The sequence below is a fragment of the Haliotis asinina genome, chromosome 14 (genome assembly GCF_037392515.1).
Source record: "Haliotis asinina isolate JCU_RB_2024 chromosome 14, JCU_Hal_asi_v2, whole genome shotgun sequence".
Taxonomy (NCBI): Eukaryota; Metazoa; Mollusca; class Gastropoda; order Lepetellida; family Haliotidae; genus Haliotis; species Haliotis asinina.
The window spans coordinates 32,150,787-32,173,491 of NC_090293.1; the positions used below are offsets into that span (position 1 = coordinate 32,150,787).

At 38.2% G+C, this 22,705-nt stretch overlaps 1 protein-coding gene across 1 annotated transcript; it reads right to left on the minus strand.

Moving 5' to 3' along the window:
• Positions 1-960: 960 nt before the first annotated feature.
• Positions 961-21,335, minus strand: LOC137262270 (isocitrate dehydrogenase [NADP] cytoplasmic-like). The gene is made up of 12 exons (XM_067800083.1): positions 21,245-21,335; positions 21,115-21,154; positions 12,035-12,141; positions 10,808-10,894; positions 10,075-10,235; positions 9,185-9,331; positions 8,235-8,302; positions 7,331-7,399; positions 6,649-6,800; positions 5,481-5,621; positions 4,806-4,968; positions 961-4,371 (listed from the first exon to the last, which is right to left on the minus strand). The coding sequence occupies exons 1-12, from the start codon at positions 21,258-21,260 to the stop codon at positions 4,290-4,292; spliced, it is 1,233 nt and encodes a 410-aa protein (XP_067656184.1). The 5' UTR covers positions 21,261-21,335; the 3' UTR covers positions 961-4,289.
• Between the last annotated feature and the right edge of the window lie 1,370 nt (positions 21,336-22,705).

Sequence of the window (22,705 nt, forward strand, 5' to 3'; positions counted from 1 at the left end):
GGGTACAATGCATTTCTTGTCCCTTTCTGTGATATTGCTAAAAGCAGTGTAAAACTGTCAGCACTACTGTGGGTTCCGACTTATATCAAGCTGAAGGTGAGACAGTGAAATAACTGCTCTCGATGGTGTTTGACAGTAAGGGTTTTATGTATGACCAAACATTATGATGTGTATATAGACTTCTGTATATGTAGTGCCTGAATGGCATTCATTTTTTTTTTTGGCTTGTAACTCAATCTGCTTTTGCTATCTGTTACGCCTTGTTTAGAGACTGGCCCCAATGTACAGTATTTCTTGGAATAAGTGTATATGAAATAAACATAATAGTCATGATATTTTTGTTGTCCCATGATAATTGGTGTTCAGTAACTCATGCCTGCTGTAAGCAGCAACTAACAGGTCAGGCTTTCTGACTTTGTGGACACATCATTCTATCGCAGTTGCACTAAACAATGCAGTTGATAACAGGAATGTCTGGAATATTGCCGAGTGAATAATGCATCCACACCTGACCCATGAACATCCTGGGGTAGATGCGGCAAGCATGGGTTGCTGAAGGCCAAAGAGGTGACTAAACAGGATCAGTTGGTCAGACTCACTGACTTGGTTGATACGTCATCGGTTCCCAAATGCACAGATTGATGCTCACGTTGTTGATCACTGGATTGTCTGGTCCAGACTCGATTATTTACAGACCGCTGCCATATAGCTGGAATATTGCCAAGTGCGGTGTAAAACTAAACTCACTCAGTCACTGTATTCAGAACTTCCTGGGCCCACTTCCACAAAGCTATCCCAGCACTACAGCTATCTTAAGCCTATGTTGGAGAGTCATTGTTGTGGTAAGATTCCTTTGTGCAATTGACCTCTGGTTACTTTCACATAACTGATGAAAAAGTTTACCTGTTGAGGTTGATCCTCGACTCAAACACAACACCGATGCGATCATGAAACATGATGTCATTATCAAATTGATTTTAATGAGATGTATACAAGTAATCTGTTGTAGAATGGATGACAGTGAATATCACTGTGAGGTGGTAGGACTAGTGGTTGGTTAATGAAAGTTCTGAGGATATTAAATAAAACAGATTTGCAAATACTCCCGAAAAAAAGTCTTAAATACTATATTGTTCATGCTGCTGAGGTTGTGATTTCATAGCTACAATGTACCATATTTTCTTTATCAAGAGCCACTTTCTTACAATATCCAGCAGCAAAGTTTTGAGTCAGTCCAGCTGCAACTAATAGTAACCTCCCCACTTTGTTTCATATCATCATTCCTTGGCATCTGCAAGTGAGATCCACTGTGATTGCTGCCACCAACCTGCTCACCTTCAAAGATACACGGGGACATTTTATGAGCTCTGCTGTAAAAACAGGAAAATGCCACAGCTCTTGATAGAGGAAACATGGTAATTTCTACAGTAATCAGAAGTAACAAAAACCTGTAACCTGGATATTTGGTGAATCTGATTAATATGGCTAGTAGCTGATTAGACATTTGTAAACAAAATTAACCCAGAATACTTTGAAAATACAAGCGACAAATTTGAAAACACTTTCATTTAAGCAAAGACCTTAGTGGATTATTTTTTTCCACAAGTTCATGTGGAATTGACTTAAATGTGAATACACAGCACTGTTCATACAGCCATTCCCTCTTTCCTTAATATCTAGTTAAGTGTATAATATATGTAAACAGGAGGTACCATATGAACACAAATATCACATTTGTATGTCTAAGAGTCATTAAACGAGTGTTGTACTGGCTGTATCTAGATTGTCAGAACGATATCACTGCAGAGATGCCAACCACTCAAAAACCACTCTGATTCTTTTTAGAAAATACAAAATGTTTTAGTAAATAGCCATTTAAATATGTTCTCTATTACCTGGTAAAGTATGCCCAGAAATAGCATATTTCCAGGTTAAATCTTAAGCTTTTCATAGGGGAGGCCCCAATTCCCACCGTCAAAAGGGATCCGAGCCCCCTCTCATGTTCACTCCCCACACACACTGGTCACAGTGGTACAAAATACCATTTTGGCAATGAACAATGGCATCAAACAGTAACTGTAAAAGCCAATGTCAGCTGTAAGATGCACAGTTCTGTTAACAATTGAACGGGACATGGATACACGGACAAAGGATGAATCAACAGTACAAATGAATGGTTATCTCCCCTTAAATTCTCTCCCTTGGACTAAAATACTTTTGGAATTCTGATCACAGTGACAAACATGGGGAGAAATGAAGAAAGTTCTTGATAGAAATGATCTGCTGTCTGAATCAGCCAGCTGCAGTACTTCATTTTTCCTAGAAAGTCTGTGCAGGTCTTTATAATCCCATGCAACAGGTTCCAGTGGTAAATACCACTCTTGAATATAGTTCAGGAAGTCAGTTTAGTTTTATGCCACTTTTAGCAATATTTAAGTAATATCACAGCAGAGGGCACTTCTAGAGATGGGCTTCACAAAATTCACCCATGTGGCGAATTGAACCCAGTTCACCATGACACATAAACACTAAGTTCAATGCTACCTCACTGCCCCAAATTGCCTTCAGTGTCAGATAAGTAGGATTTCCACCTTGAAAATCTTATCACTTATATAAGCTGAACGGTATGACATGTCAAAATGTCCATCAAAAGATGTGCTGTGTACATGCAAGGAACAGACAGCTCACAAAATATATCCCCAATTTTATATAAATACCAAGTTTAACATGTACGTCTCAAGAATTAGATTTGAGAGAATACATATTTCAAAGTAATATTAAAACTGAATGTAAATACTAGTCATTATTTACAAAACAGCAGATACAGTTTAAGATTCATTAAATTTTCAAATGGCACAAGAATAATTGTGTAAAGCCAATAGTGAAATATTTCCATTGTTTTGTAACATGGTATATCTTGGTGACCACAGTTCAATCAGAATCCCCACATACGGACAGATTCTTCATATCACAGCTTGTTAGTAACACTTGAATACATGTATATAATCATTATAGAGTGACGGTTAATGTAATAAATCAAATAATACTGAAAGAGCCGGCTATATGTGTTGCTTTAAACCAGTAAACAAATGTCAGTTAAGCATATAACATTCCAGACTGAATAAATGAAATTGTCCAACAAATAACGGCTCATATTACCTACCTGTTTAAATAAGCTGTTGTAAGTCTGGATGTGCAATATCCACTTGTTCTTCACCTCAACATATAATGCTAGCATGGACAGTGATGTGGTTAAGGCATGTGGAGCAAATACACAAGGCATTAAATGTAAATGTAGGCACAAGTTTGGTTTGCAGGAATGGATGGATTTCTATTAATAATACTTTAAAACACCTAGAAAGAATTTTTTTTGTACCATATTTGACTTACTTAATTACTCACCCTGACAAATATCTTCAATATCATTTTTTCTCATTGAGATATTCAGAAGTTTAACTAAGTAACATGACCAATCACAAAACATTCAGTGGATTATCTCTGCTTAACATGACATGAACAGCTACATTTAAAATCGAACAAGTTCTCAGTATTTTAAGCATATTGTTACTATAAAAGTTAAACGAAACAAAATATTCTCCTGAGCATTGAGATGTGGTTTTCAAGTCTCTTTGTTACTCCAAAGCACAACAAAATACTGACAACATGTACCACTGTGTTTCATACTTCTCTTAATCCTGAATGAATAGTGTCAGACTGAATACTTTGTGGTGATACACAGTACATTACCAAAGATAATCTAATTAGATTAATTAATCTATTAGTTCCTGCCACTGAATACTCTTTTGTATACCGTGTACTCTTAATATAGTCCTCAAAAGGTAGTGTTCTACTGATGATTCTTCAACAAGTAAGCAAAAGAGTCAAGACTTGTCAAGTGAGACTCACATTCTTCGTATTTACATGAATAGTCTCCACATCCTTATATTTCTCTACAAGAATAGCCTCACTGTAAATGTGGAATGTTCCGTTAAATATGAAAATCTGCAACTGAAATTAAGTCAAGATTGAGGGTATTCTACACAAAGGGAGACAACTCCCTCAGCAACAGCTCCGGTCAAGGGAGATTACTCCTACAAGTATAATGTCTACTACCACTACTAAATGTCTACTTTCTTCTACTTTTCCCCTTCAAATCACAGATACAAATGGTGACAATGATATATATTTTTTTAACTTTTCTTGTTCTAGTTATTCGATGTTTTTTGACATTCAGGTTCCCGTCGTTGAAGTTACAGTGAGCTCCTGGTTGTCCCTGCAGCAGGCTGTAGTCAGCTACTCATCTTCTTTACCAAGTTCTCTGCAATCTTATCTATGAATTCAAACGTATTCAAGTAGTCCTCACGTTTGACCCTGAAAGACAAATGGTGTTCTTTGTGAAGTGAGTGTATACCATATGAAACAGCTTTTTCCAAGCTGCTGACGTGTATACAAAACTTCCTCTGTGGCTTAGTGGTTAGAACATTTGTCCAGAGAGTGGAAGGTTGTGGGATCAATCTCTGTCCAAATCATACTACAAACATTAAACTACAGTACTTGCTGGTCCCTGCCTGGTGCTCAGCAATAGTGGGTATAAGGACTCAGAGTTAATCTAACAATCATGAACTATAAGTAATAATAATAATAGTAATGAACAATGACTATTATGGGTCTATTTTCAGCATGATTATATTTGATTGTCAGAGATCATTTCACAAAACAGAGCAAGGTTAAGAATCCAGTCCTGTTCATAAGTAGGACACCACGCTACTGTCCAGAAAAGTATGAAAGGGAGATAAGGGACTCACGCGCTCATGCCCTTTATACAGATGGCCAGGTCCTTAGTCATCTGCCCAGCCTCAATGGTCTCAATGCAGACTTCTTCCAGGTTGGAGGCAAACTTTCCAAGGGCCTCGTTGCTGTCCAACTTAGCCCGGTGTGCCAGTCCTCGAGTCCAGGCAAAGATGGAGGCTGCAAGTAGAGTGAGTGAGTGAGTGGAGTGAATGAGTCTAGGTTTACAATGCACTCAGCTATATGGCAGCAGTCTGTAAATAATTGAGCCTGCACCAGATAATCTGGTGATCAACACCATGCACAAATGGGATGAGATGACATGTGTCACCTTTGTCACTACGTCTTTCCATCCAATCATATTAGTTGCCTCTTACGACAAGCATCGGTTACTGAAGATCAATACTAACCCGCATCTTCATAGAAAAAAGTTGCCCAGCAATCACGTCATTGAAAATATAACATCAACAAAACTGTTGTTGAGCTTGGGTTAAGCATGTTGTAAACTAGCGAAGTTCAGTTCAGACTACAATGAACAGTGTTCATCGCACACATCTGTGGCTCTAAATATGCTTAAAAACATTCTAGATTTTCATGAATAATCAAATGAACTGCAGGATCTCTGATGGAATTGCACAGGCTCAAATGACAGGGACAGACTACAGATATTTCTTCCAAAAGGAGGTACATACCAATAGAGTTTGTGGAGGTCTCTTTGCCCTGCTGGTGAAAGCGGTAGTGCCGGGTGACAGTGCCATGAGCTGCCTCCGCCTCCACTGTCTTGCCGTCAGGGCAGACCAGCACGCTGGTCATCATCCCCAAGGAGCCAAACCCTGGATCAAACAATACATGAACTGAAAGTCACAGATGTAATATGACAAGGAAGTGTATCCCAGACATAACATTTGCAGCAACTGATGACTTCCTAAAATGCCTCTATAAATCAAATATGGTAACCCCTCTTCAGGCAAAGCGACACCTTATTCACTTGAGTGAGTGAACGAGTTAAGATTTACGCCATACAGCAATATTCCAGCTATATGGCAGTGATCTGTAAATAATCGAGTCTGGACCTGACAATCCACTGATCAACAACATGAGCATCAATCTGCGCAATTGAGAACTGATGACGTGTCAATCAAGTCAGCGTACCTGACCACCCAATCCTGTTTGTCGCCTCCAACAATATGCATAGTCACCTTTTGTGGCAAGCATGGGTTGCTGAAGACCTATTCTTCCCTGTATCTTCACGAGTCAGTAAACAAGTGAATATAGTTTTATGCCACACTCCGCAATATACAAGCTAGTTGCCTCCTTCGACAAGCATAATCACCTTTTATGGCAAGCATCTTCATGGGTCCTTATTCACTTGGTTTTCATAGCACCAATCAACCATTTTGCAAATCATGGAATGAATCACTGTTATTACAATAAGCTTAGGTATTTATACCAAATCTGACCACACATCATAGTTTTCTGATAAATTAATGATTTGATCCTTAGCAAAGTGTGAGTAGTATATTTAATTAGACAGTAACATCTAGTTCACAAACTATTTTATTAGAGGACAACATCTAGTTCCCAAACTAATACACAAAAGTTACAATTACTTCCTAACTACTTCATACGAGTCCAATTCCCCATTATTTGTACAGTGGAAGCTGTCTAAACCAGCATGCATTGGGACTGAAGAAGTAATCTGGTTTAGACAATGCGCCGGTTTCTACAGCTGATTATAATTTACAAACCATAGACGGGACTGAGAATGTATGCCAGTTTTGACTACTTGTCGGATTGGACAGATGCTGGTTTTGACCACTGTATGATCATATGGAGATGCTCTATCCTTGTAACACTTACCTTGAGCTACTGAATCAGACTGGACATCACCATCATAGTTCTTACACGCCCACACAAAGCCTCCTTCTGACTTCATAGCGTAAGCCACCATATCGTCGATCAACCGGTGCTCATACCAGATACCCTTGGCTTCATACTGGGTCTTGTACTCCCTATGCAGAGTATAACAAGGTAGGGCATTAAACAAAAGAATTGATAGAAATTCTTTTCAACAATTCTCACTGAGCATGAGCACTTTTGTTCAGCACTAATTAGGTAGTTAGCTAAATCCCCCAGTTCAATTCTTTTCATTGTTACACTCATAAATCATCACATCATATGAATGCACAGCAATGCAGTACATTTCTAGTGTAGCATGTTAACATTGCTGAAATCAGCGTAAAAACTTACTTTCACACAAATTTCATGAGTGAGTGAGTATGGTTTTATACCACTTTTAGCAATAATCAAGCAATATCAAGGCAGGGAACATCAGAAATGGGCTGCACACATTGTACCCATGTAGGGAATCAAACCCAAGTCTTCAATGTCATAAGTAGATACTTTAACCATTAAGCTACTCCACTGCCCTACATATGAATTAATATACGATGATCCAATAATTACTACCAAACTTTGCACATAAAATTTCAAAAGCTTTTAGTTGACCAGCTGTCAAAAACATCAACTGTACATTTCTTACTTATCATAAATTTCCTGGAATATATCCTTGAACCGGCCATCATATTTTTTCAAGATTGTGTTCTTTGTGCTGCAAAACAAAAGCCATGATTTCACGGAAAGTCTATAAAGGTTTTATCAGAAAACAATCATGAGCAAGAAAACTTATCACTCACCTGAATAAAAGGCACAATGTTGGACATAACTGGGTAAAAATTGTGTGAGCACATTTTTCTTTTCCTTGTTTGTTGTTTAATGCCACACTCAGCAATATTCCTGCTATATGGCAGTAGTCTATAAATAATTCAGTCTGTACCAGACAATCTAGTGATCAACAGCATGAGCATCAATCTTTGCCACTGGGATACAATGATATGTGTCAACCATGTCAGCGAGCCTGACCATCAGATCCTGTTAGTCGCCTCTTACGACACATATGGGTTGCTGAAGGTAAATACAAACCCAGATCTTATCAGGTTAACAATGGTTGGAAAATTGACTCACATGACGTTCTGTTTCAGTATCATGTTTATCATGTGTATCAAGTTTAACATTGCACTCGTTAATATTCATGATAGCGGTCTGTGCAAACAATGACGCTTGACCAGCCAATCAGTAATTGATATTATGAGCAAACCCTACTGTCATACAATGAACAAAGTCACATAGAAGTGAGTGAGTGAGTTTAGTTTTACACCGTACTCAGCAATATTCCAGTTATAAGGCGGCAGTCAGTAAATAATCGAGTCTGGACCTGACAGTCTAGTGATCAACAACATGAGCATCGATCTGCACAATTGGGAACTGATGACGTGTCAACCAAGTCAGCAAGCCTGACCACCCGATCCCATTAGTCGCCTCTTATGACAAGCACAATCGCTCACATAGAGGAATGTTTACACAGTGAAAACATCATTTGTTCTTACCTAAGATATAATGGCCAGCCCTTCTGGAGGGCAAAGGTGAATGAACTCTTTGCAAAGTCTCGGATACTCTGAGGACAAAAAAGAACGAGTTTAGTTCTACGACGCACTTACCAATATTGTAGCTACATGTCAGTGATCTGTAAATAATCGAGTCTGGACCACACAAGCCCATGATCAATAGCATGAGCATCAGTCTGTGCAAATGGGAACTGATGACGTGTCAACGAAGTCAGCGAGCCTGGCCATCTGATCCTGTTTGTTGCCTCCAACAACATGCATAGTCACCTTTTGTGGCAAGCATGGGTTGCTGAAGACCTATTCTTCCCTGTATCTTCACCAGTCAGTAAACAAGTGAATTTAGTTTTATGCCACACTCAGCAATATACCAGCTATATTGCCACGGTCTGTAAATAATCGGGTTTCCACCAGATAATTCAGTAATCAACAGCATGAGCTTCTCATGAGCATTGTTCTGCACAATTGGGAACCAATGACATGGGTCAACGAAGTCAGTGAGTCTGATCATCCGATCTAACGACATGCAGAGTCACCTTTTTGTAGCAAGAATGGGTTACTGAAGACCTATTCTACCCTGGACCTTCATGAGTCAGTGAATGAGTGAATTTAGTTTAATGCCACACTTGGCAATATACCAGCTATATGACAACAGTCTGTTAAAAATCGAGTCTGGACCAGACAATTCAGTGATCAACAGCATGAACATCAATCTGCACAATTGGGAACCAATGACATGGCTCAACCAAGTCAATGGGTCTGACCAACTGATTCCATTAGTCGCCTCTTACGACAAGCATGGGTTACTGAAGGTCAGTTCTAATCAAGACCTTCATGAGGCCACCCAACCCATCTGGGGAACTAAACCTGGGTCTTCATCATGACACAAAACTTAAGCCACAAGGTTACTCCTCTGCCACAGTGACTACACTTACAGCATCAGTGTTGTACATGCCCATAGCAACACCCCCTGTGCCCTTGAACTCAAACACTGTGTACTCCAATGGGTCACCGCCATTCTCTGGAGTGAACTTCATCTCCAGTTTCCCTGGGCCAGGGACAACAAAGTCAGTGGCCTTGTACTGAAACAGACAAATTTACTGTTACTACTTGTTAAGATCTTCTGTGTTAATAACCACAGACATTATGACAGTCTACGCTCAAAAAATTGCTGAAAGCATCCATGATATTCAATTTTCAGTCAAAGAAGACAAAGGGTTTGTGCCCCTAAGATAATCTCTGCAACACAAAGGGATGTAACTCTGAAGTGCCTTTGACAATGTAAACCCCTTTGATAATAGTGAGTGAAATAGTGAATGTGGTTTTACACCACTTTTAGCAATATTCCAGCAATATCACTGCAGGGGACACCAGAAATGGGCTTCACACATTGTACTCATGTAGGGAGGTGCACTTGGGTCTTCAATTTGACAAGAGGATTCATTACCCATAAGCACCGCCCCCCTTTGACAACAAAACATAAATACAATCAAAGGATTCTGGAACATTCTGTTTCAAATGCAACCTAGCAATTTTCAAAGACTATACGAGTAATGGCCTTCAATAACTGTACCCATACGGGTAATTAAACCTGAAATTTGGGCATGACAAGTGAACACTTTGACCACCAGACTAAACCACTGCCCCAAATGCATTTGAGCACTTACTCCATTGTTACTGAACAATATAATGGGATAGTGCCTCTATTGTATTAACTACAAACAGGCCAGTGCCACAATTGTGGACAATCACAAATACTGATGCCCCTTCATCAACAACACTATACCTGAAGTAACACCAAACCCGATCACAAAGTTCCACTAACCTGATCTCCGTACGCATGACGTCCTATGACGATGCTCTTCGTCCACCCAGGGACGAGGCGAGGGATGTTCTTACAGATGATGGCCTCCCTGAACACAGTCCCACCAAGAATGTTTCTGATGGTCCCATTAGGCGACCTCCACATCTTCTTCAGTTTGAACTCTGGAAACAACAATTACTTATCATCAATTTCTGACATGTGACATCATTGTAGAGGGTGAGTAAGATTGGTTTTATGCTTTTTCTAGCAATATTACAGTATATCCAAGCTGAGGACACCAGAAATTGGCTGAACACACTGTACACATCCGGGAATTTGAACCTGTTTTCACCCTTGTCCCCAGTTTTACGCCGCTTTTATCAATTTTTTGTTAGTAATATCAGGGCAGGAGACACCAGATATTGGCTTCACCCATTGAATCTGAAAGGGGAATCAAACCTGGATCTCTAGCATGACAAAAGAATGTTTTAATCACTAGGCTATCCCCACTACCACCTCAAAGGCAGAAAACTGATATATAATTAATTGCATGAAGTTTTTATTCAAAGTTGCGTGCCTTTTCCAACCAATGACCCCTCTCTTATGCTGATATCAAAGCATGACAACTGTGATGTATTTTGACGTTTACGTCACAGAACATCCCAACAAAAGGGTACTAATCAACAAAGTCTTTACCTCTAGAGTCTGCAAACATCATAATAGTAAGCCATGAGGCTCTATACAATTGTCTCACCTTCTACTCTCTTCTCATCAGGAGTGATGGTGGCACACTTGATGCCCACGTTGTACTTCTTGATGGCATTGGCACAATCAACAGTCACTGAAACAGTCACTCATGGAGGTAACTGACAGTTTTACATCTCTTGTTACCAAGGTTACAAGCAACAGACAGTACCCATACATTTTCATCCATTTACTTTTACTTGTGTCTTATTTTCATTCTCTAAAAGACATCAGACTGATTCCGTGAAATGTTCGGGGCAGGTCAGTAATCAATACATATTCAGAAAGATTGTAAATTATTGAAGGTTTGGTGAAACAATTATGCATGTGTGTCTTTCTCACAAACACACATGCACACACATTCCCGTGATCACACACACAGATGACAGATTTGACACAAAAATCACATGTACCACACACACATCACAGATACCACACAAGGATCACATATATCCCACACACACATCTTGGACATCACACACACATCACAAGTGTCACATCTAACATCACACCCGTAATTAATACAACAGCAATCACACACACACATCACATCTATTTCACACATGTCCCAGCAGTGGCACAAGTCTCACTTATCTCACATACACTGGATTTTACCCAGATCTCCAAAACAATAGAGTGCAGAGAGCCCCAATAAACAATATCAAGGATCTTCACACAACATTTGAGAGTCCTATAAAGTATTCAAATGGTGAGGTGAACAGTTTATCATTTACTAGCATGTTCATTTTAGTTTAGTAGAGGACATCAATATTTCCAGAAGTTTGCATAATGAATATTACTTTGCTTTTACAGGGACATAATATGCAATTTCCCTGTCTTTCATCTACAAAACAAAGACTTCTGTAAAACTGCATACATCTGAGCTATCTCATACATGCCCTCTGAATCACGCACATCCAAGCTATCACACATAATTCCCAGCCATCACACACACGTCCCAGCTATCACACACATGCACATGCCCCAGCTATCACACAACGTCCAAGCTATTACACACACGTCCCAGCTATCACACTCACATGTCCCAGCCATCACACACACGTCCCAGCCATCACACATGTCCTTGTTATCACAGACACACACATCGGTACCTAAAACATCCACACATCCCAGCTACCACAGACACACACCAATGTCTCAGCTGTCACATACGCCTTGACATCGGTATTATCACACTCATCCCAGTGTTACTTCTATTTACTGAAACCGAAGCTACCTTGATCATCAGTTTTATCTCTATGCTCAATTCCAAGGTCAAATGTATGGAGTTCAAGGTCCACAAATGGAAGAATGAGTTTCTCCCGGATGAGATCCCAAATGATCCTAAAAACAGAACAAAACATGCAGTATGCAATGTGTGTACAAAGAGAGAGTTTAGTTTAAAATATCTTAGTTCTTATAAGGTTATGTGATTACTTCACTCTCAGTGTTGACATACTAGGCTGTCTATCAGTGCTGCATATTTTGGAGTCATCATGACTCCCTGATGTAAAGAGAGGGAGTCATGGACATGTTTTGGGGAGTCAACCTCAGTATGGAACTTTCATCTAAACATTACATGAGTTTATCAAATTGAAACCAAGATAAAGCAATCAGGTAATTAATCAGCACCGAGCAGTTAACTGGCAAACAAAAAACTATGTAGTTTTCAACTACAGCAAATTACAAGCTTAGATTATCTGAACTTAGGGTTCAGTAGCAATGTGGCAAAAATGACATAAGCTCACTGCATATATGGCATAATTTGTGCATCAAATATGCAGGTTTTCTGCATCAGGGAAACACAGTGTCTTTTGATATAGCGATCAATTATAGTTAACTGAATATTGATCCATTATTGATACAAAATGAAAAAAAAAACAATATCCGACAGAAATCAACATAGTGAGTGAGTGAGTTTAGGTTTATGCCGCACTCAGCAATCTTCCAGCTATATGACGGCGGTCTGTAAATAATTGAGTCTGGACCAGACAATCCAGTGATCAACAACATGAACATCGATCTGCACAATTGGGAACCGATGACATGTGTCAAGTCAGTGAACCTGACCACTCGATCCCGTTAGTCACCTCTTATGACAATAGTCGCCTTTTGTGGCAAGCATGGGTTGCTGAAGGCCTATTCTACCCCGGGACCTTCACGGGTCGAAATCAACATACATGAAATGACAAAATACATGGAACCCAGATAAAGTTTGTTCAAGAGATAACGTGGGCTGAGAACACTAAATCAAAGTGAGCGAATTTGGTACTAGAGGTATCTTACGCTGCACATTTAGTAAAGGAAGTCAGTTACCAAACTATCGATAGCTGAACATACATGATGCATCATCAGATTTTAGTTTTTGTTTCTACCACTGACTATTTGCCATCAAGACTCAACTGCAATCCATCAATAGTTCAATGCCTCGTTACACATAGATTAAAAACAAAAGCAAACTTGAATACAATTTAGAAACATCCCATGAAAAAAGACCTAACTTGGTGAATTGTCTGCCTCGGGTTTTATACCTCATGCAAATGTGCATCCAGTGCACATAAATGTAAAGAACAGCACTGCATCCAGCAAGACGCACAATGTTATTCACTGTACCCACAACACATCAATGTTTGACATTTCTTTCCATGCATCATGTCATCCTCCAGTCTACATGATCAATGATTCTTTCATACCAGGCTCTGAAGTAAAAGGCAAATATTATGGATGACAAATTTTTCTTCATTGCATGTCACAAAGTTTCATGCAACAAAGAGGGTGTCACCCATAATATCTGACTTTTACTTGAAAAACTTCTAAACGCTTCTCAAGAAACTCATCAGGCTCTAAGGATATTATCATAACATAAACTGTTAAACATGATAAACCCTCTACACTGTTCTTTCACAGGCCCCTCATACTGCTCGCAAGGAACATTAAATCTATTAATTGGGGGTCAATGGGACACCCATGGTTGAGAGTCAAAGTAAAACTCTGCTTTTCTACCAGCCATGACATATTTCACTCAAAAAGAACTTAACACAGTTAAATAAGCATGGACCGATGACATTTTCAGCAATATTTTGTTCACAATAACCACACAGTGGGGGACATCAGAAATATTAAAATGAAAAGGAGAGTTACATCTAATTCACCAAACAATTCTGTTAGGAAATTCACTGTATCTGCAAAAAATCTGTAGGCTAGTTTCATTTTCTACACTTCACTGTACATGTTGCATGTAGTTATCAATTATCTAATTTACATACGTATAACCAAGACACAACATAAACCCAAGAATAATTAATGGTGTTCTGATGATTAAAAATAATATAAAAAATATCACTCAAAAGAACCACTGAAAAAACTACTGATTGTAAAAAAACGAATTTCCATTGATCAGAATTTTGTTGTTTTAATATAACACACCTGAATGAATCAAACTATTAAAGTTGTTGAATATTCATGAACAAACATCCCCTCAACAGCATACAAGCATGCGCACTGTACTCATAGTTTTGAATTTCAACACTACTGTAAAATTTACCATGACAGCTCCCTGAATAAATATTATATCTATTGTGATCATAATGAGATATACTGACAAATGTTTGTTGTACAAATAAACAGAATAATTTGTGTGTAGAAAGTAAAATTAAGATATGAAAATACATTGCTAATTTGAAAAAAACCTGAACAGAGTTCCCCATGACATGGAAATCCTGCATATATGACACAGTGTAAAGTGAAAATACACATAAAAAACAAACACTGCGTCACTTGTGATGCAATAAATTCACTAATCAAAACAACACAATTCAGTTCTACTGGTGATACATGTAACCAAATTAATGTCTAATTTCAAACTGTTTTAAAAGCACACATGATAATTCTTAAGAATTCAGAGGTATATACACCTGAAAAAAAAGTAGAAATTATGTTGAAAATCGATTAGCTTTTCAATTTTTTTACCCTGGATTTGATCCAACTTAGCTGTTCCTTTGCATATATATTGTTGCATTACTGAATCCATATTCACAGAAATACAATATGAAGGTCACACATCTGCTGAATCCAAATATTCATCCACCAACTGAAGCATTTCGTCGATGACCTCTACTCATTTCTATTCACACTTGTAAAATCAAAAGTGCTTGGCAAAGGGTGAATGAGAACATATTTCCTTATGTTATTCCCTGCTAGAGTCAAATGACGTCAAGAGGTTCATAAGTCTTTCTAAAAAGGAACAAAGTTTCATTATGTAATCCTCCTGGCATATATACACGCTATCAAGATAGACCACCGAGGTTACTGTTAAAAACACTATTTCGCAGGGCTGTTCATTGCATAAAAAATAATAATTATCATGTCAGTAAGTGCATTTCTTAACTGCACTTACTAAACACTCTTGTAGATATTTTTTTGCTGTAACACAGACATAAAAAAAGTTATCACATTCACTTGTCATGTTGGGACCCATCTAACGTACATGTTATGTCACTTACTGATAAGTTATATTCACAAGGACAAAGTATTTTTATCAGCAGGCCCTGGACCAAAGTACGATTGGATATGTCTCTCCAGTCACTGATTCATCTTCCCCTGTACATTTGTTAATTCTCAGCATTTTCAGCAACAAAATGAGGGAGCATTTGCCATCAAAATAGGGTCCATAGGTTACAAGTGTGGGTGGGTGGGAGGGTGTGTGGGTTGGTGGGTGGAAGGGTGGGTGAGTGAGTGAGGATAACCCAAGATGGACTATCCGAATATTGACTGAATTTCCGATGAAAACAGAAATACTGTTTTGCAAGGCATTGTTATAGAAGCAGAGATCAAGATTACTGTGTGCATTTGTGTTGTGAACAAAGATAGTAATAGCAATCAGCTGATGATTCAGTTAAAAACAATCTGATATTCTAACCTTAAAGAATATCCACTACATGATCAAAGAAAATTATTATCTTAAGCACTCATTTTAACAGGAAAATATAAACTAACATCTAACAGTAAAATGCATTTTTTAAATATTTAGCAAAATAATTAACATGAGCAAAGCACTTTGGTTCGTTATAAGTTACTACTGATGGGACAGTTTTATTTGTCATGATTTGTGGTCTCTCGCATTTAATTCATAAACATGGACTTGAGGTCCATGGATAACAAGGTGCTAATAATATCATAACTGCATTTCCGTAAATATTATCAACATGTCCTAATTTCACTGGCTTCAATTATTGCAACATCCATGCTCTTGTATTCAATAAGACACACAGTTAATAATAATATGTGTCACTTGGTTACATTTACCACTACAGAATGAAACACACTGTGACAAGTGAAAACCTTGAATATTGTCATTAACATGTAGAGCTGTGTATTGACAAATAAATTGTATTGCCATATATTGAGATTCAGGTACCATATTGCAATACATATTCCAATATATTGGGAACCTAACTGTTTGGGTGATTGAGACTAATTGAGCATGTCAATCCTATTTTCTACACGATGAATCCCCCAAAATGGTTCTGATAACAGTAATCTCAAAATTAGGTAACATATTCAGGCAAGGGTTGAACTCCACTGGACACTAGTCCAGGAAATGTTCAAAATCCACATGACCAAATATTAACTTCACTTGACCACAAGTAACAATTTGGTTTCTTTTGCAAATAATCTTTTCAACTAAAAACAGACAATAGTATTTTCATTTCACCATCAAAGTACATATATCAAAACATTTCAGTACCTTGGCACTACTGCACTACTGTAGAGTTTAATGTGGATATTTACATGTCTGTACAGAAAAATTCCATTCGACCTGGGCGTCGGACAATGTTATTGTGCAACCCCTGGTCAAGGATTCAAGTTTCCTAATTACACAATTCATATTATTGCAATATGCTTTTTGATACTGAATAAGGAAGGAAAACTTCCATTGTGAATGAAACTGTGTAGATTTTAATTTAAACCATAAAGATTTTCACAAAGATTTCATAGATGTTCTTTACCCAATATATCAGCTCTCAGAAAAACTACTGCAATAGGTATCATTCAAAAAACATCTTTGCAGTATACCGGTATTACTGTGCAGTCCAGTTAACAAGTGCTAAAACATGTTCTGGTATAATTGAGCTTTGCATTCTGTGTCAACAGGTGTAAAACAGTGTTACATGAAATAGATGGAAACCACTTGGATATGTTTACTAATAGGTTAGCTTTCAATATTGTCAACACCTAAGAGTAAAGTCTCCTGCTAGGGTTATGTCAATGGAATGCAAGGTAACAGTAAAGTCTCCTACCAAGGTTACGTGAATGTGATGCAAGGTAACAGTGAAGTCTCCTACTTGGGTTACGTAAATGTGATGCTAGGTAAGAGTCAAATCACCTGCCACGGTTATGTGAATGTGATGCAAGGTAACAGTAAAGTCTCCTGGCAGAGTTACATGAATGTGATGCAAGGTAACAGTAAAGTTAGCTGCCGGGGTTACATAAATGTGATGCTAAGTAACAGTAAAGTCACCTGCCAGGGTTTATGTGAATATGCTGGGTAACAGTAAAATCATCTGCCAGCGTTACATGAATGGATGGCCAGGTAACTGTAAAGTACCCTGCTAGTGTTTGATGAATGGGATGCTAGGTAAGAGAAAAGTCCCCTGCTAGTGTTTGATCAATGGGATGCTAGGTAAGAGAAAAGTCTCCTGCTAGTGTTTGATCAATGGGATGCTAGGTAACTGTAAAGTATCCTGCTAGTGTTTGATGAATGGGATGCTAGTTAACAGTAAAGTATCCTGCTAGTGTTTGATCAATGGGATGCTAGGTAACAGGAAAGCCTCCTGCCAGGTTAGCTGAATGGGATGCTAGATAGCAGTAAAGTATCCTGCTAGTGTTTGATGAACGGGATACTAGGTAACAGTAAAGTATCCTGCCAGCTCTGGACCATTACATACCACAGTTCTGTAGTTTGGCAGTTAGCTTGGTAGGTAGGGTATTTGGAAAGTAGCTAGGACATTTGGTAAGTAGGTAGGTCGTTTGTTAGGTGGGTAGGCAGTATACATGACAGTTTCCAAATTGTGCTAGCCAATCAGCCAGTGACTGAGGATTTACTGGGCTGACTGTATTTTTACTAGAAAAGGGCTAGTGGGCCAGTGGCTAATTTACACACTGTGGGTACGTAATTAATTTTGTAGGTCAGTAGATAGTTCAGATAGTAGGTAGGTGGTTCTGCAAGGACAGCTGGATGGATGTATGTGTGGGAAGGGGAGATTTTGATAGCACCTAGGTACTTCAATAAGCATAGATAGAAAGAATTCAAGTGCCCATTATGGAACACAATATCTTATCAATTCTTTATTCTCATGAAAACTGTCTTTAGAAGTTTTCCCTCCAGGTCCAACTTCCACCAATTTTCCACTACACAGGTCAAGTTGTCCCTGTGTAGACATGTTGTAGGCATCACCGGTAAAGAAAGTCAGTTAAGCTTAACATGTCTACAGACATCCTGCATGGTAAACTTCAACCCTGCCTCCACAACATGTGGGCATGAACTCCAACATGAATGAGGAGTGATACTCAAACCATGACCTGCTTTTTTTTTTCTCATGTTTTCATCTCCTTGACTTAAGGGACTGACCCAGGGACATGCAGTAATGGGAAGCTTGATAAGATAGCAGGTCCAGTTCAGTGGCATGACAATTCTAGCAATGTCAACACGAGCTGAGTTCAAAGTCTACCAACCTGTGATGACCCAGCAGAATTCAACAGCTGTCTGTCCCTGACTAATTTACCTTGCAATATACAGATAAAGCCCTTTATAGCTAAAAAAAAGATAGATCTGTTTCATCATTGTTAGACTGGCAACTTTACTTAGGTTTGTGGATCGGTGTTGACTATGGTTATATATATTATGAAGTATACCATATATCACATTTTGCATTTGTATAAACCATGTTTTATACCAAATTCAATACACCAAGTGTTGAAGGGGAGGGGCTTCATATTATTATTAATGATTTATAAACTTCACTGACAAATTAATAAAAGAAAAAATATTTGTTAGCAAAACTGATTACAGTATTGAATCTGAGATTCTACAAACATGCCCTCAACTGTAACTCAGAGAACAAGTGCTGGTTTACAGTCTGTAACTTTAATGCTCAGCTAAAAGTGAGTGAGTACGGTTTTATGCTGCTTTTACTAGTTTAAGAAAAATTCCACCAATATCACAGTGAAATGGGCTTCACAAATTGTAGCCATGTGGAGAATCAAACCAAGGTCTTCAGCGTGATGAGCAAACACCTTAACCACTAGGTTAATCGATATTGTGTTACGTTCTACTAAATACTGAATTCAACTGAAAATGATGTCAAGAATAGTGAGTGAGTTTAGTTTTGCGCCGCAATCAGTAATATTCCCTCTATATGGCAGCAGTCTGTAAATAATCAAATCCAGTGATCAACATCATGAGCATCGACCAATGAAACTGGGGTACAATGACATGTGTCAACCAACCCAGCGAATCTGCCCACCTAATCCTGTAAGTCACCTCTTACGACAAGCATGAATTACTGAAGACAAAGTTTAACCCTCATCTTCACAGGTCTGAACAGTGATGAGAAATCCACTGGTACTGGATTTAGATTAAGACTGCAAGGTAACACACTGCTCTTTTAGCAATAACACAGAACAGACACGATACAGCTGTTCCCTTGCAATTGGATTGTAATGCACAATCACATTTCCTGAGTGAGTACACAGCTTTTAGTAGTATTCTTAACAATATCACAGCAGGAAACACCAGAAATAGGCTTCACATACTGTTCCTACTGTCGCATGTTAACTGAACTAATTGAGTCAGTCAGTGTATCATCGATAACTGTTGGTTCTGTTAAAATGATCTTGAATATCAGTGACTTAAGTTTTACAGCACTTTTAGCAATATTCCAGCAATATCATGGTGAGGAACAACAGAAATGGGCTTGAAACATTATACCAGAGTGGGGAATCAAACCCCAGTTTTCTGCATCATGAACAAATGTTTTAACTATCCTACCCCTATATTGAATATCAAAAGTTATGATACTTTGTACTGATTCTTCCTATGAATTCCAAATACAAGGTTTCAAACAATAAACCATTGTTTCTTTTATTTAGAGCTTATTGTCCTACTGACTTGATTTCACTTTAAACATGGGATAATACTATGAACTATACCTTTGCCAAGCACTATTTTACTGTACAAATCTAAATTTGGGTAAATTTTGATAAAATACAGACATGGTCGAGGTAACTAGAACCACTATATATTTACAGGTCTCTCTGGCTCAGACTAGTGGCTGAGGAGAGAGACACATGATTCTTTTCACATCTGTGACTAAACCAGTGTTTTGTAAATGTTAACACAGTCAGATGTGTAGGACAGAATGCATAGGTTTAGTGGTGTTTAGAACAATGTGTGAACAGTCATGGCATGGCAGGAAATAGCCAGGGGAACAGTGCAGAAATTACTACAAACATAGCTGAGAAGCTGACCCAGTCATTATTAGAAAACCAGACCTTGCTTTATTACTTAGGCATATTGAATACTGTTCACCATTTTCACACTGAAAATCAGTAAAATTTTATGCCATGATTGTGTTCATGGTAGAACACAGGTATTCAAATTGTGTTTGCAATCCATAACTGGGTTCTAAATTAATTCTTTAATTACACAATCTCCCTGAAGAAGTATTATGGGCCAAAATTATCTACAGCTTATGTATATTACTACCAGCAGAGCTATTGCTTTTCTGAGTGTGTGAAACAAGACAAAAATTGTCTTGAATGATTCCTAACAAGTCACAACGAGAGTGAAGAACAGAAATAAGTCAGTCTGCGAAATAAGACAAAGTATGGCTAATAATGAACACTTCTGGCAAAAATCATAAATAAACCTGTAATCATCACACCGTTTTGTACATATTTTCTATTGTCAAGAAATCATTTTCCTAACAGATGGTTACCTATTACTGCATTCATGAGCAGCATTTGCAAACCTGTATGGACTAACCTCTGAATAATTCGTACAGACTTCGGCCTATATAAAATATCCTTGTTTATGACTAACAATAGTAACAGTACGAGAGGCCTTGTTGTAGATTTATTTTTAACTAATATTGTCTAGCTGCATTTTAATAGAAAAAAAGCTATGCATACCCCTGGATACTAATTTTATACCACACATCAATTACCAACAACGCAAAACTGCTTGCAAAAATTGACAGGTACTGCAGTGGACCTAGTTAAAACAAACTGGTTTCGCGTTCACTATATTGAGCTTACCTGGTCATTTCGTCTCCCAGCATTTCCACGACAGCTCCACCTAAAAACACGATAAAATTTGGTATACAGCATCTCTGCATATACATCAAATAGAAAAAGTAACCAAACCCAAATGTTTAAGTGTACTTACCGCTTATTTTACCCATGTTGGACGCCGGTTTATCGTGTACTGTCTTGCAAGTTCTTTCCGTAAAATGAGTACGTGAAGCGGGTTCAAGGTCGCAGGCTAACCTTTAACCTCTGATGTTCATTGGTCAGAAACAATCTTGCGCTTTCCCATGCCAAGCACTAAACTTATCTGATAGGGCAATACACTTTCAAATGGCAATCGCTTACCTACAATATTCTAATTCAGACACTGTTGGATTTTACCTAACCAAGTTGAATGTCGACCAACAGCTAGATTGAAGTTTGATGTTCATTTTGATCAAATAAAGATATGTAGCTTGTTTAAACATTTGTTTATAATATTTCTGCGTCTTGTTGCGTGTAACTGTAGACTAACAGCTAGTCTCTGAAATGAACATATTTTACTGAAAATACGTTCATAATGAAAAAAATAATATCATGAAATGGAACCCTGAGACTTTCTTCATTTTCTGAAGCTATGGAAACCTAGACTTGACACATTTTCTAGACTTGCGTGGGCTTTCTTGGATACATATACTTCAGGGTCTGTACGACAGACTAGATGTATCTGCTATAACTATCTTTATAAATTGATTTGATAAAAATATTTAGGACACGATCTACCTTACTGTGTGTGGTAATATGGTTTTAGACTTGAGATGTAATGAAAAGATCACACTTACCTCTTCAGCGGGTATCACATAACAGTTAAAAATAAACATTTTACATATAAAATAAGAATATTTCATGCAGAATTTCGTTTCATTGTAGTAATTTGTTTCCCCGGCAAGATGAACTTTTCTTGTCAGTGTACTGTTCGGTTATGGAGATTTAACGAGATATCCATAATAGACATTAGGATTAACGGTCGCTTTATCACCGAAATTATCACATTTCTCTGGATTTTACGGCGTTATTGTAATTCTCTGCTCAGTGGGATGTGACAAAACTCACAATTCTCCACTGCCCGGGGCTCATGCCAGCGTCAACGTATTACACTGCATTGTGCCCAGATGAATTTCTTACCATATATTTAAAAGTTAAATGAAACATTAACTCCACGATCTGTGTTACAGCCGGCGTAAGGTAGAAAACTTACCCACGTTGAAAATGGACCCGGTGGTTACTTTTTCAACATTGGACTAATACCCGAACTCACTTTTCAACGCCAGGGGTCTTTTTTAAACATTGAATAATCACCCGACTGGTATTGAAAATTAACCCGGATCGTGTGTTGAAAAGGTACCCTGTTTGAAAACTGACCCTCGCTGTTTCTACACTGTAAACTTACTTTAAATATTGGAAAGTCAAGATGTGTACTTGTCAGTATTCAACGAGGGTATCGTGGTTATGTTTTTAATGTTACACCGGCGGTGAAAGTATAATTACTGTGCACTATTATTGCGCTGGTGATTGTTGTACCACGTTGCATGCTTTTTAGTGTCTGGGCCAAAAGGTCACA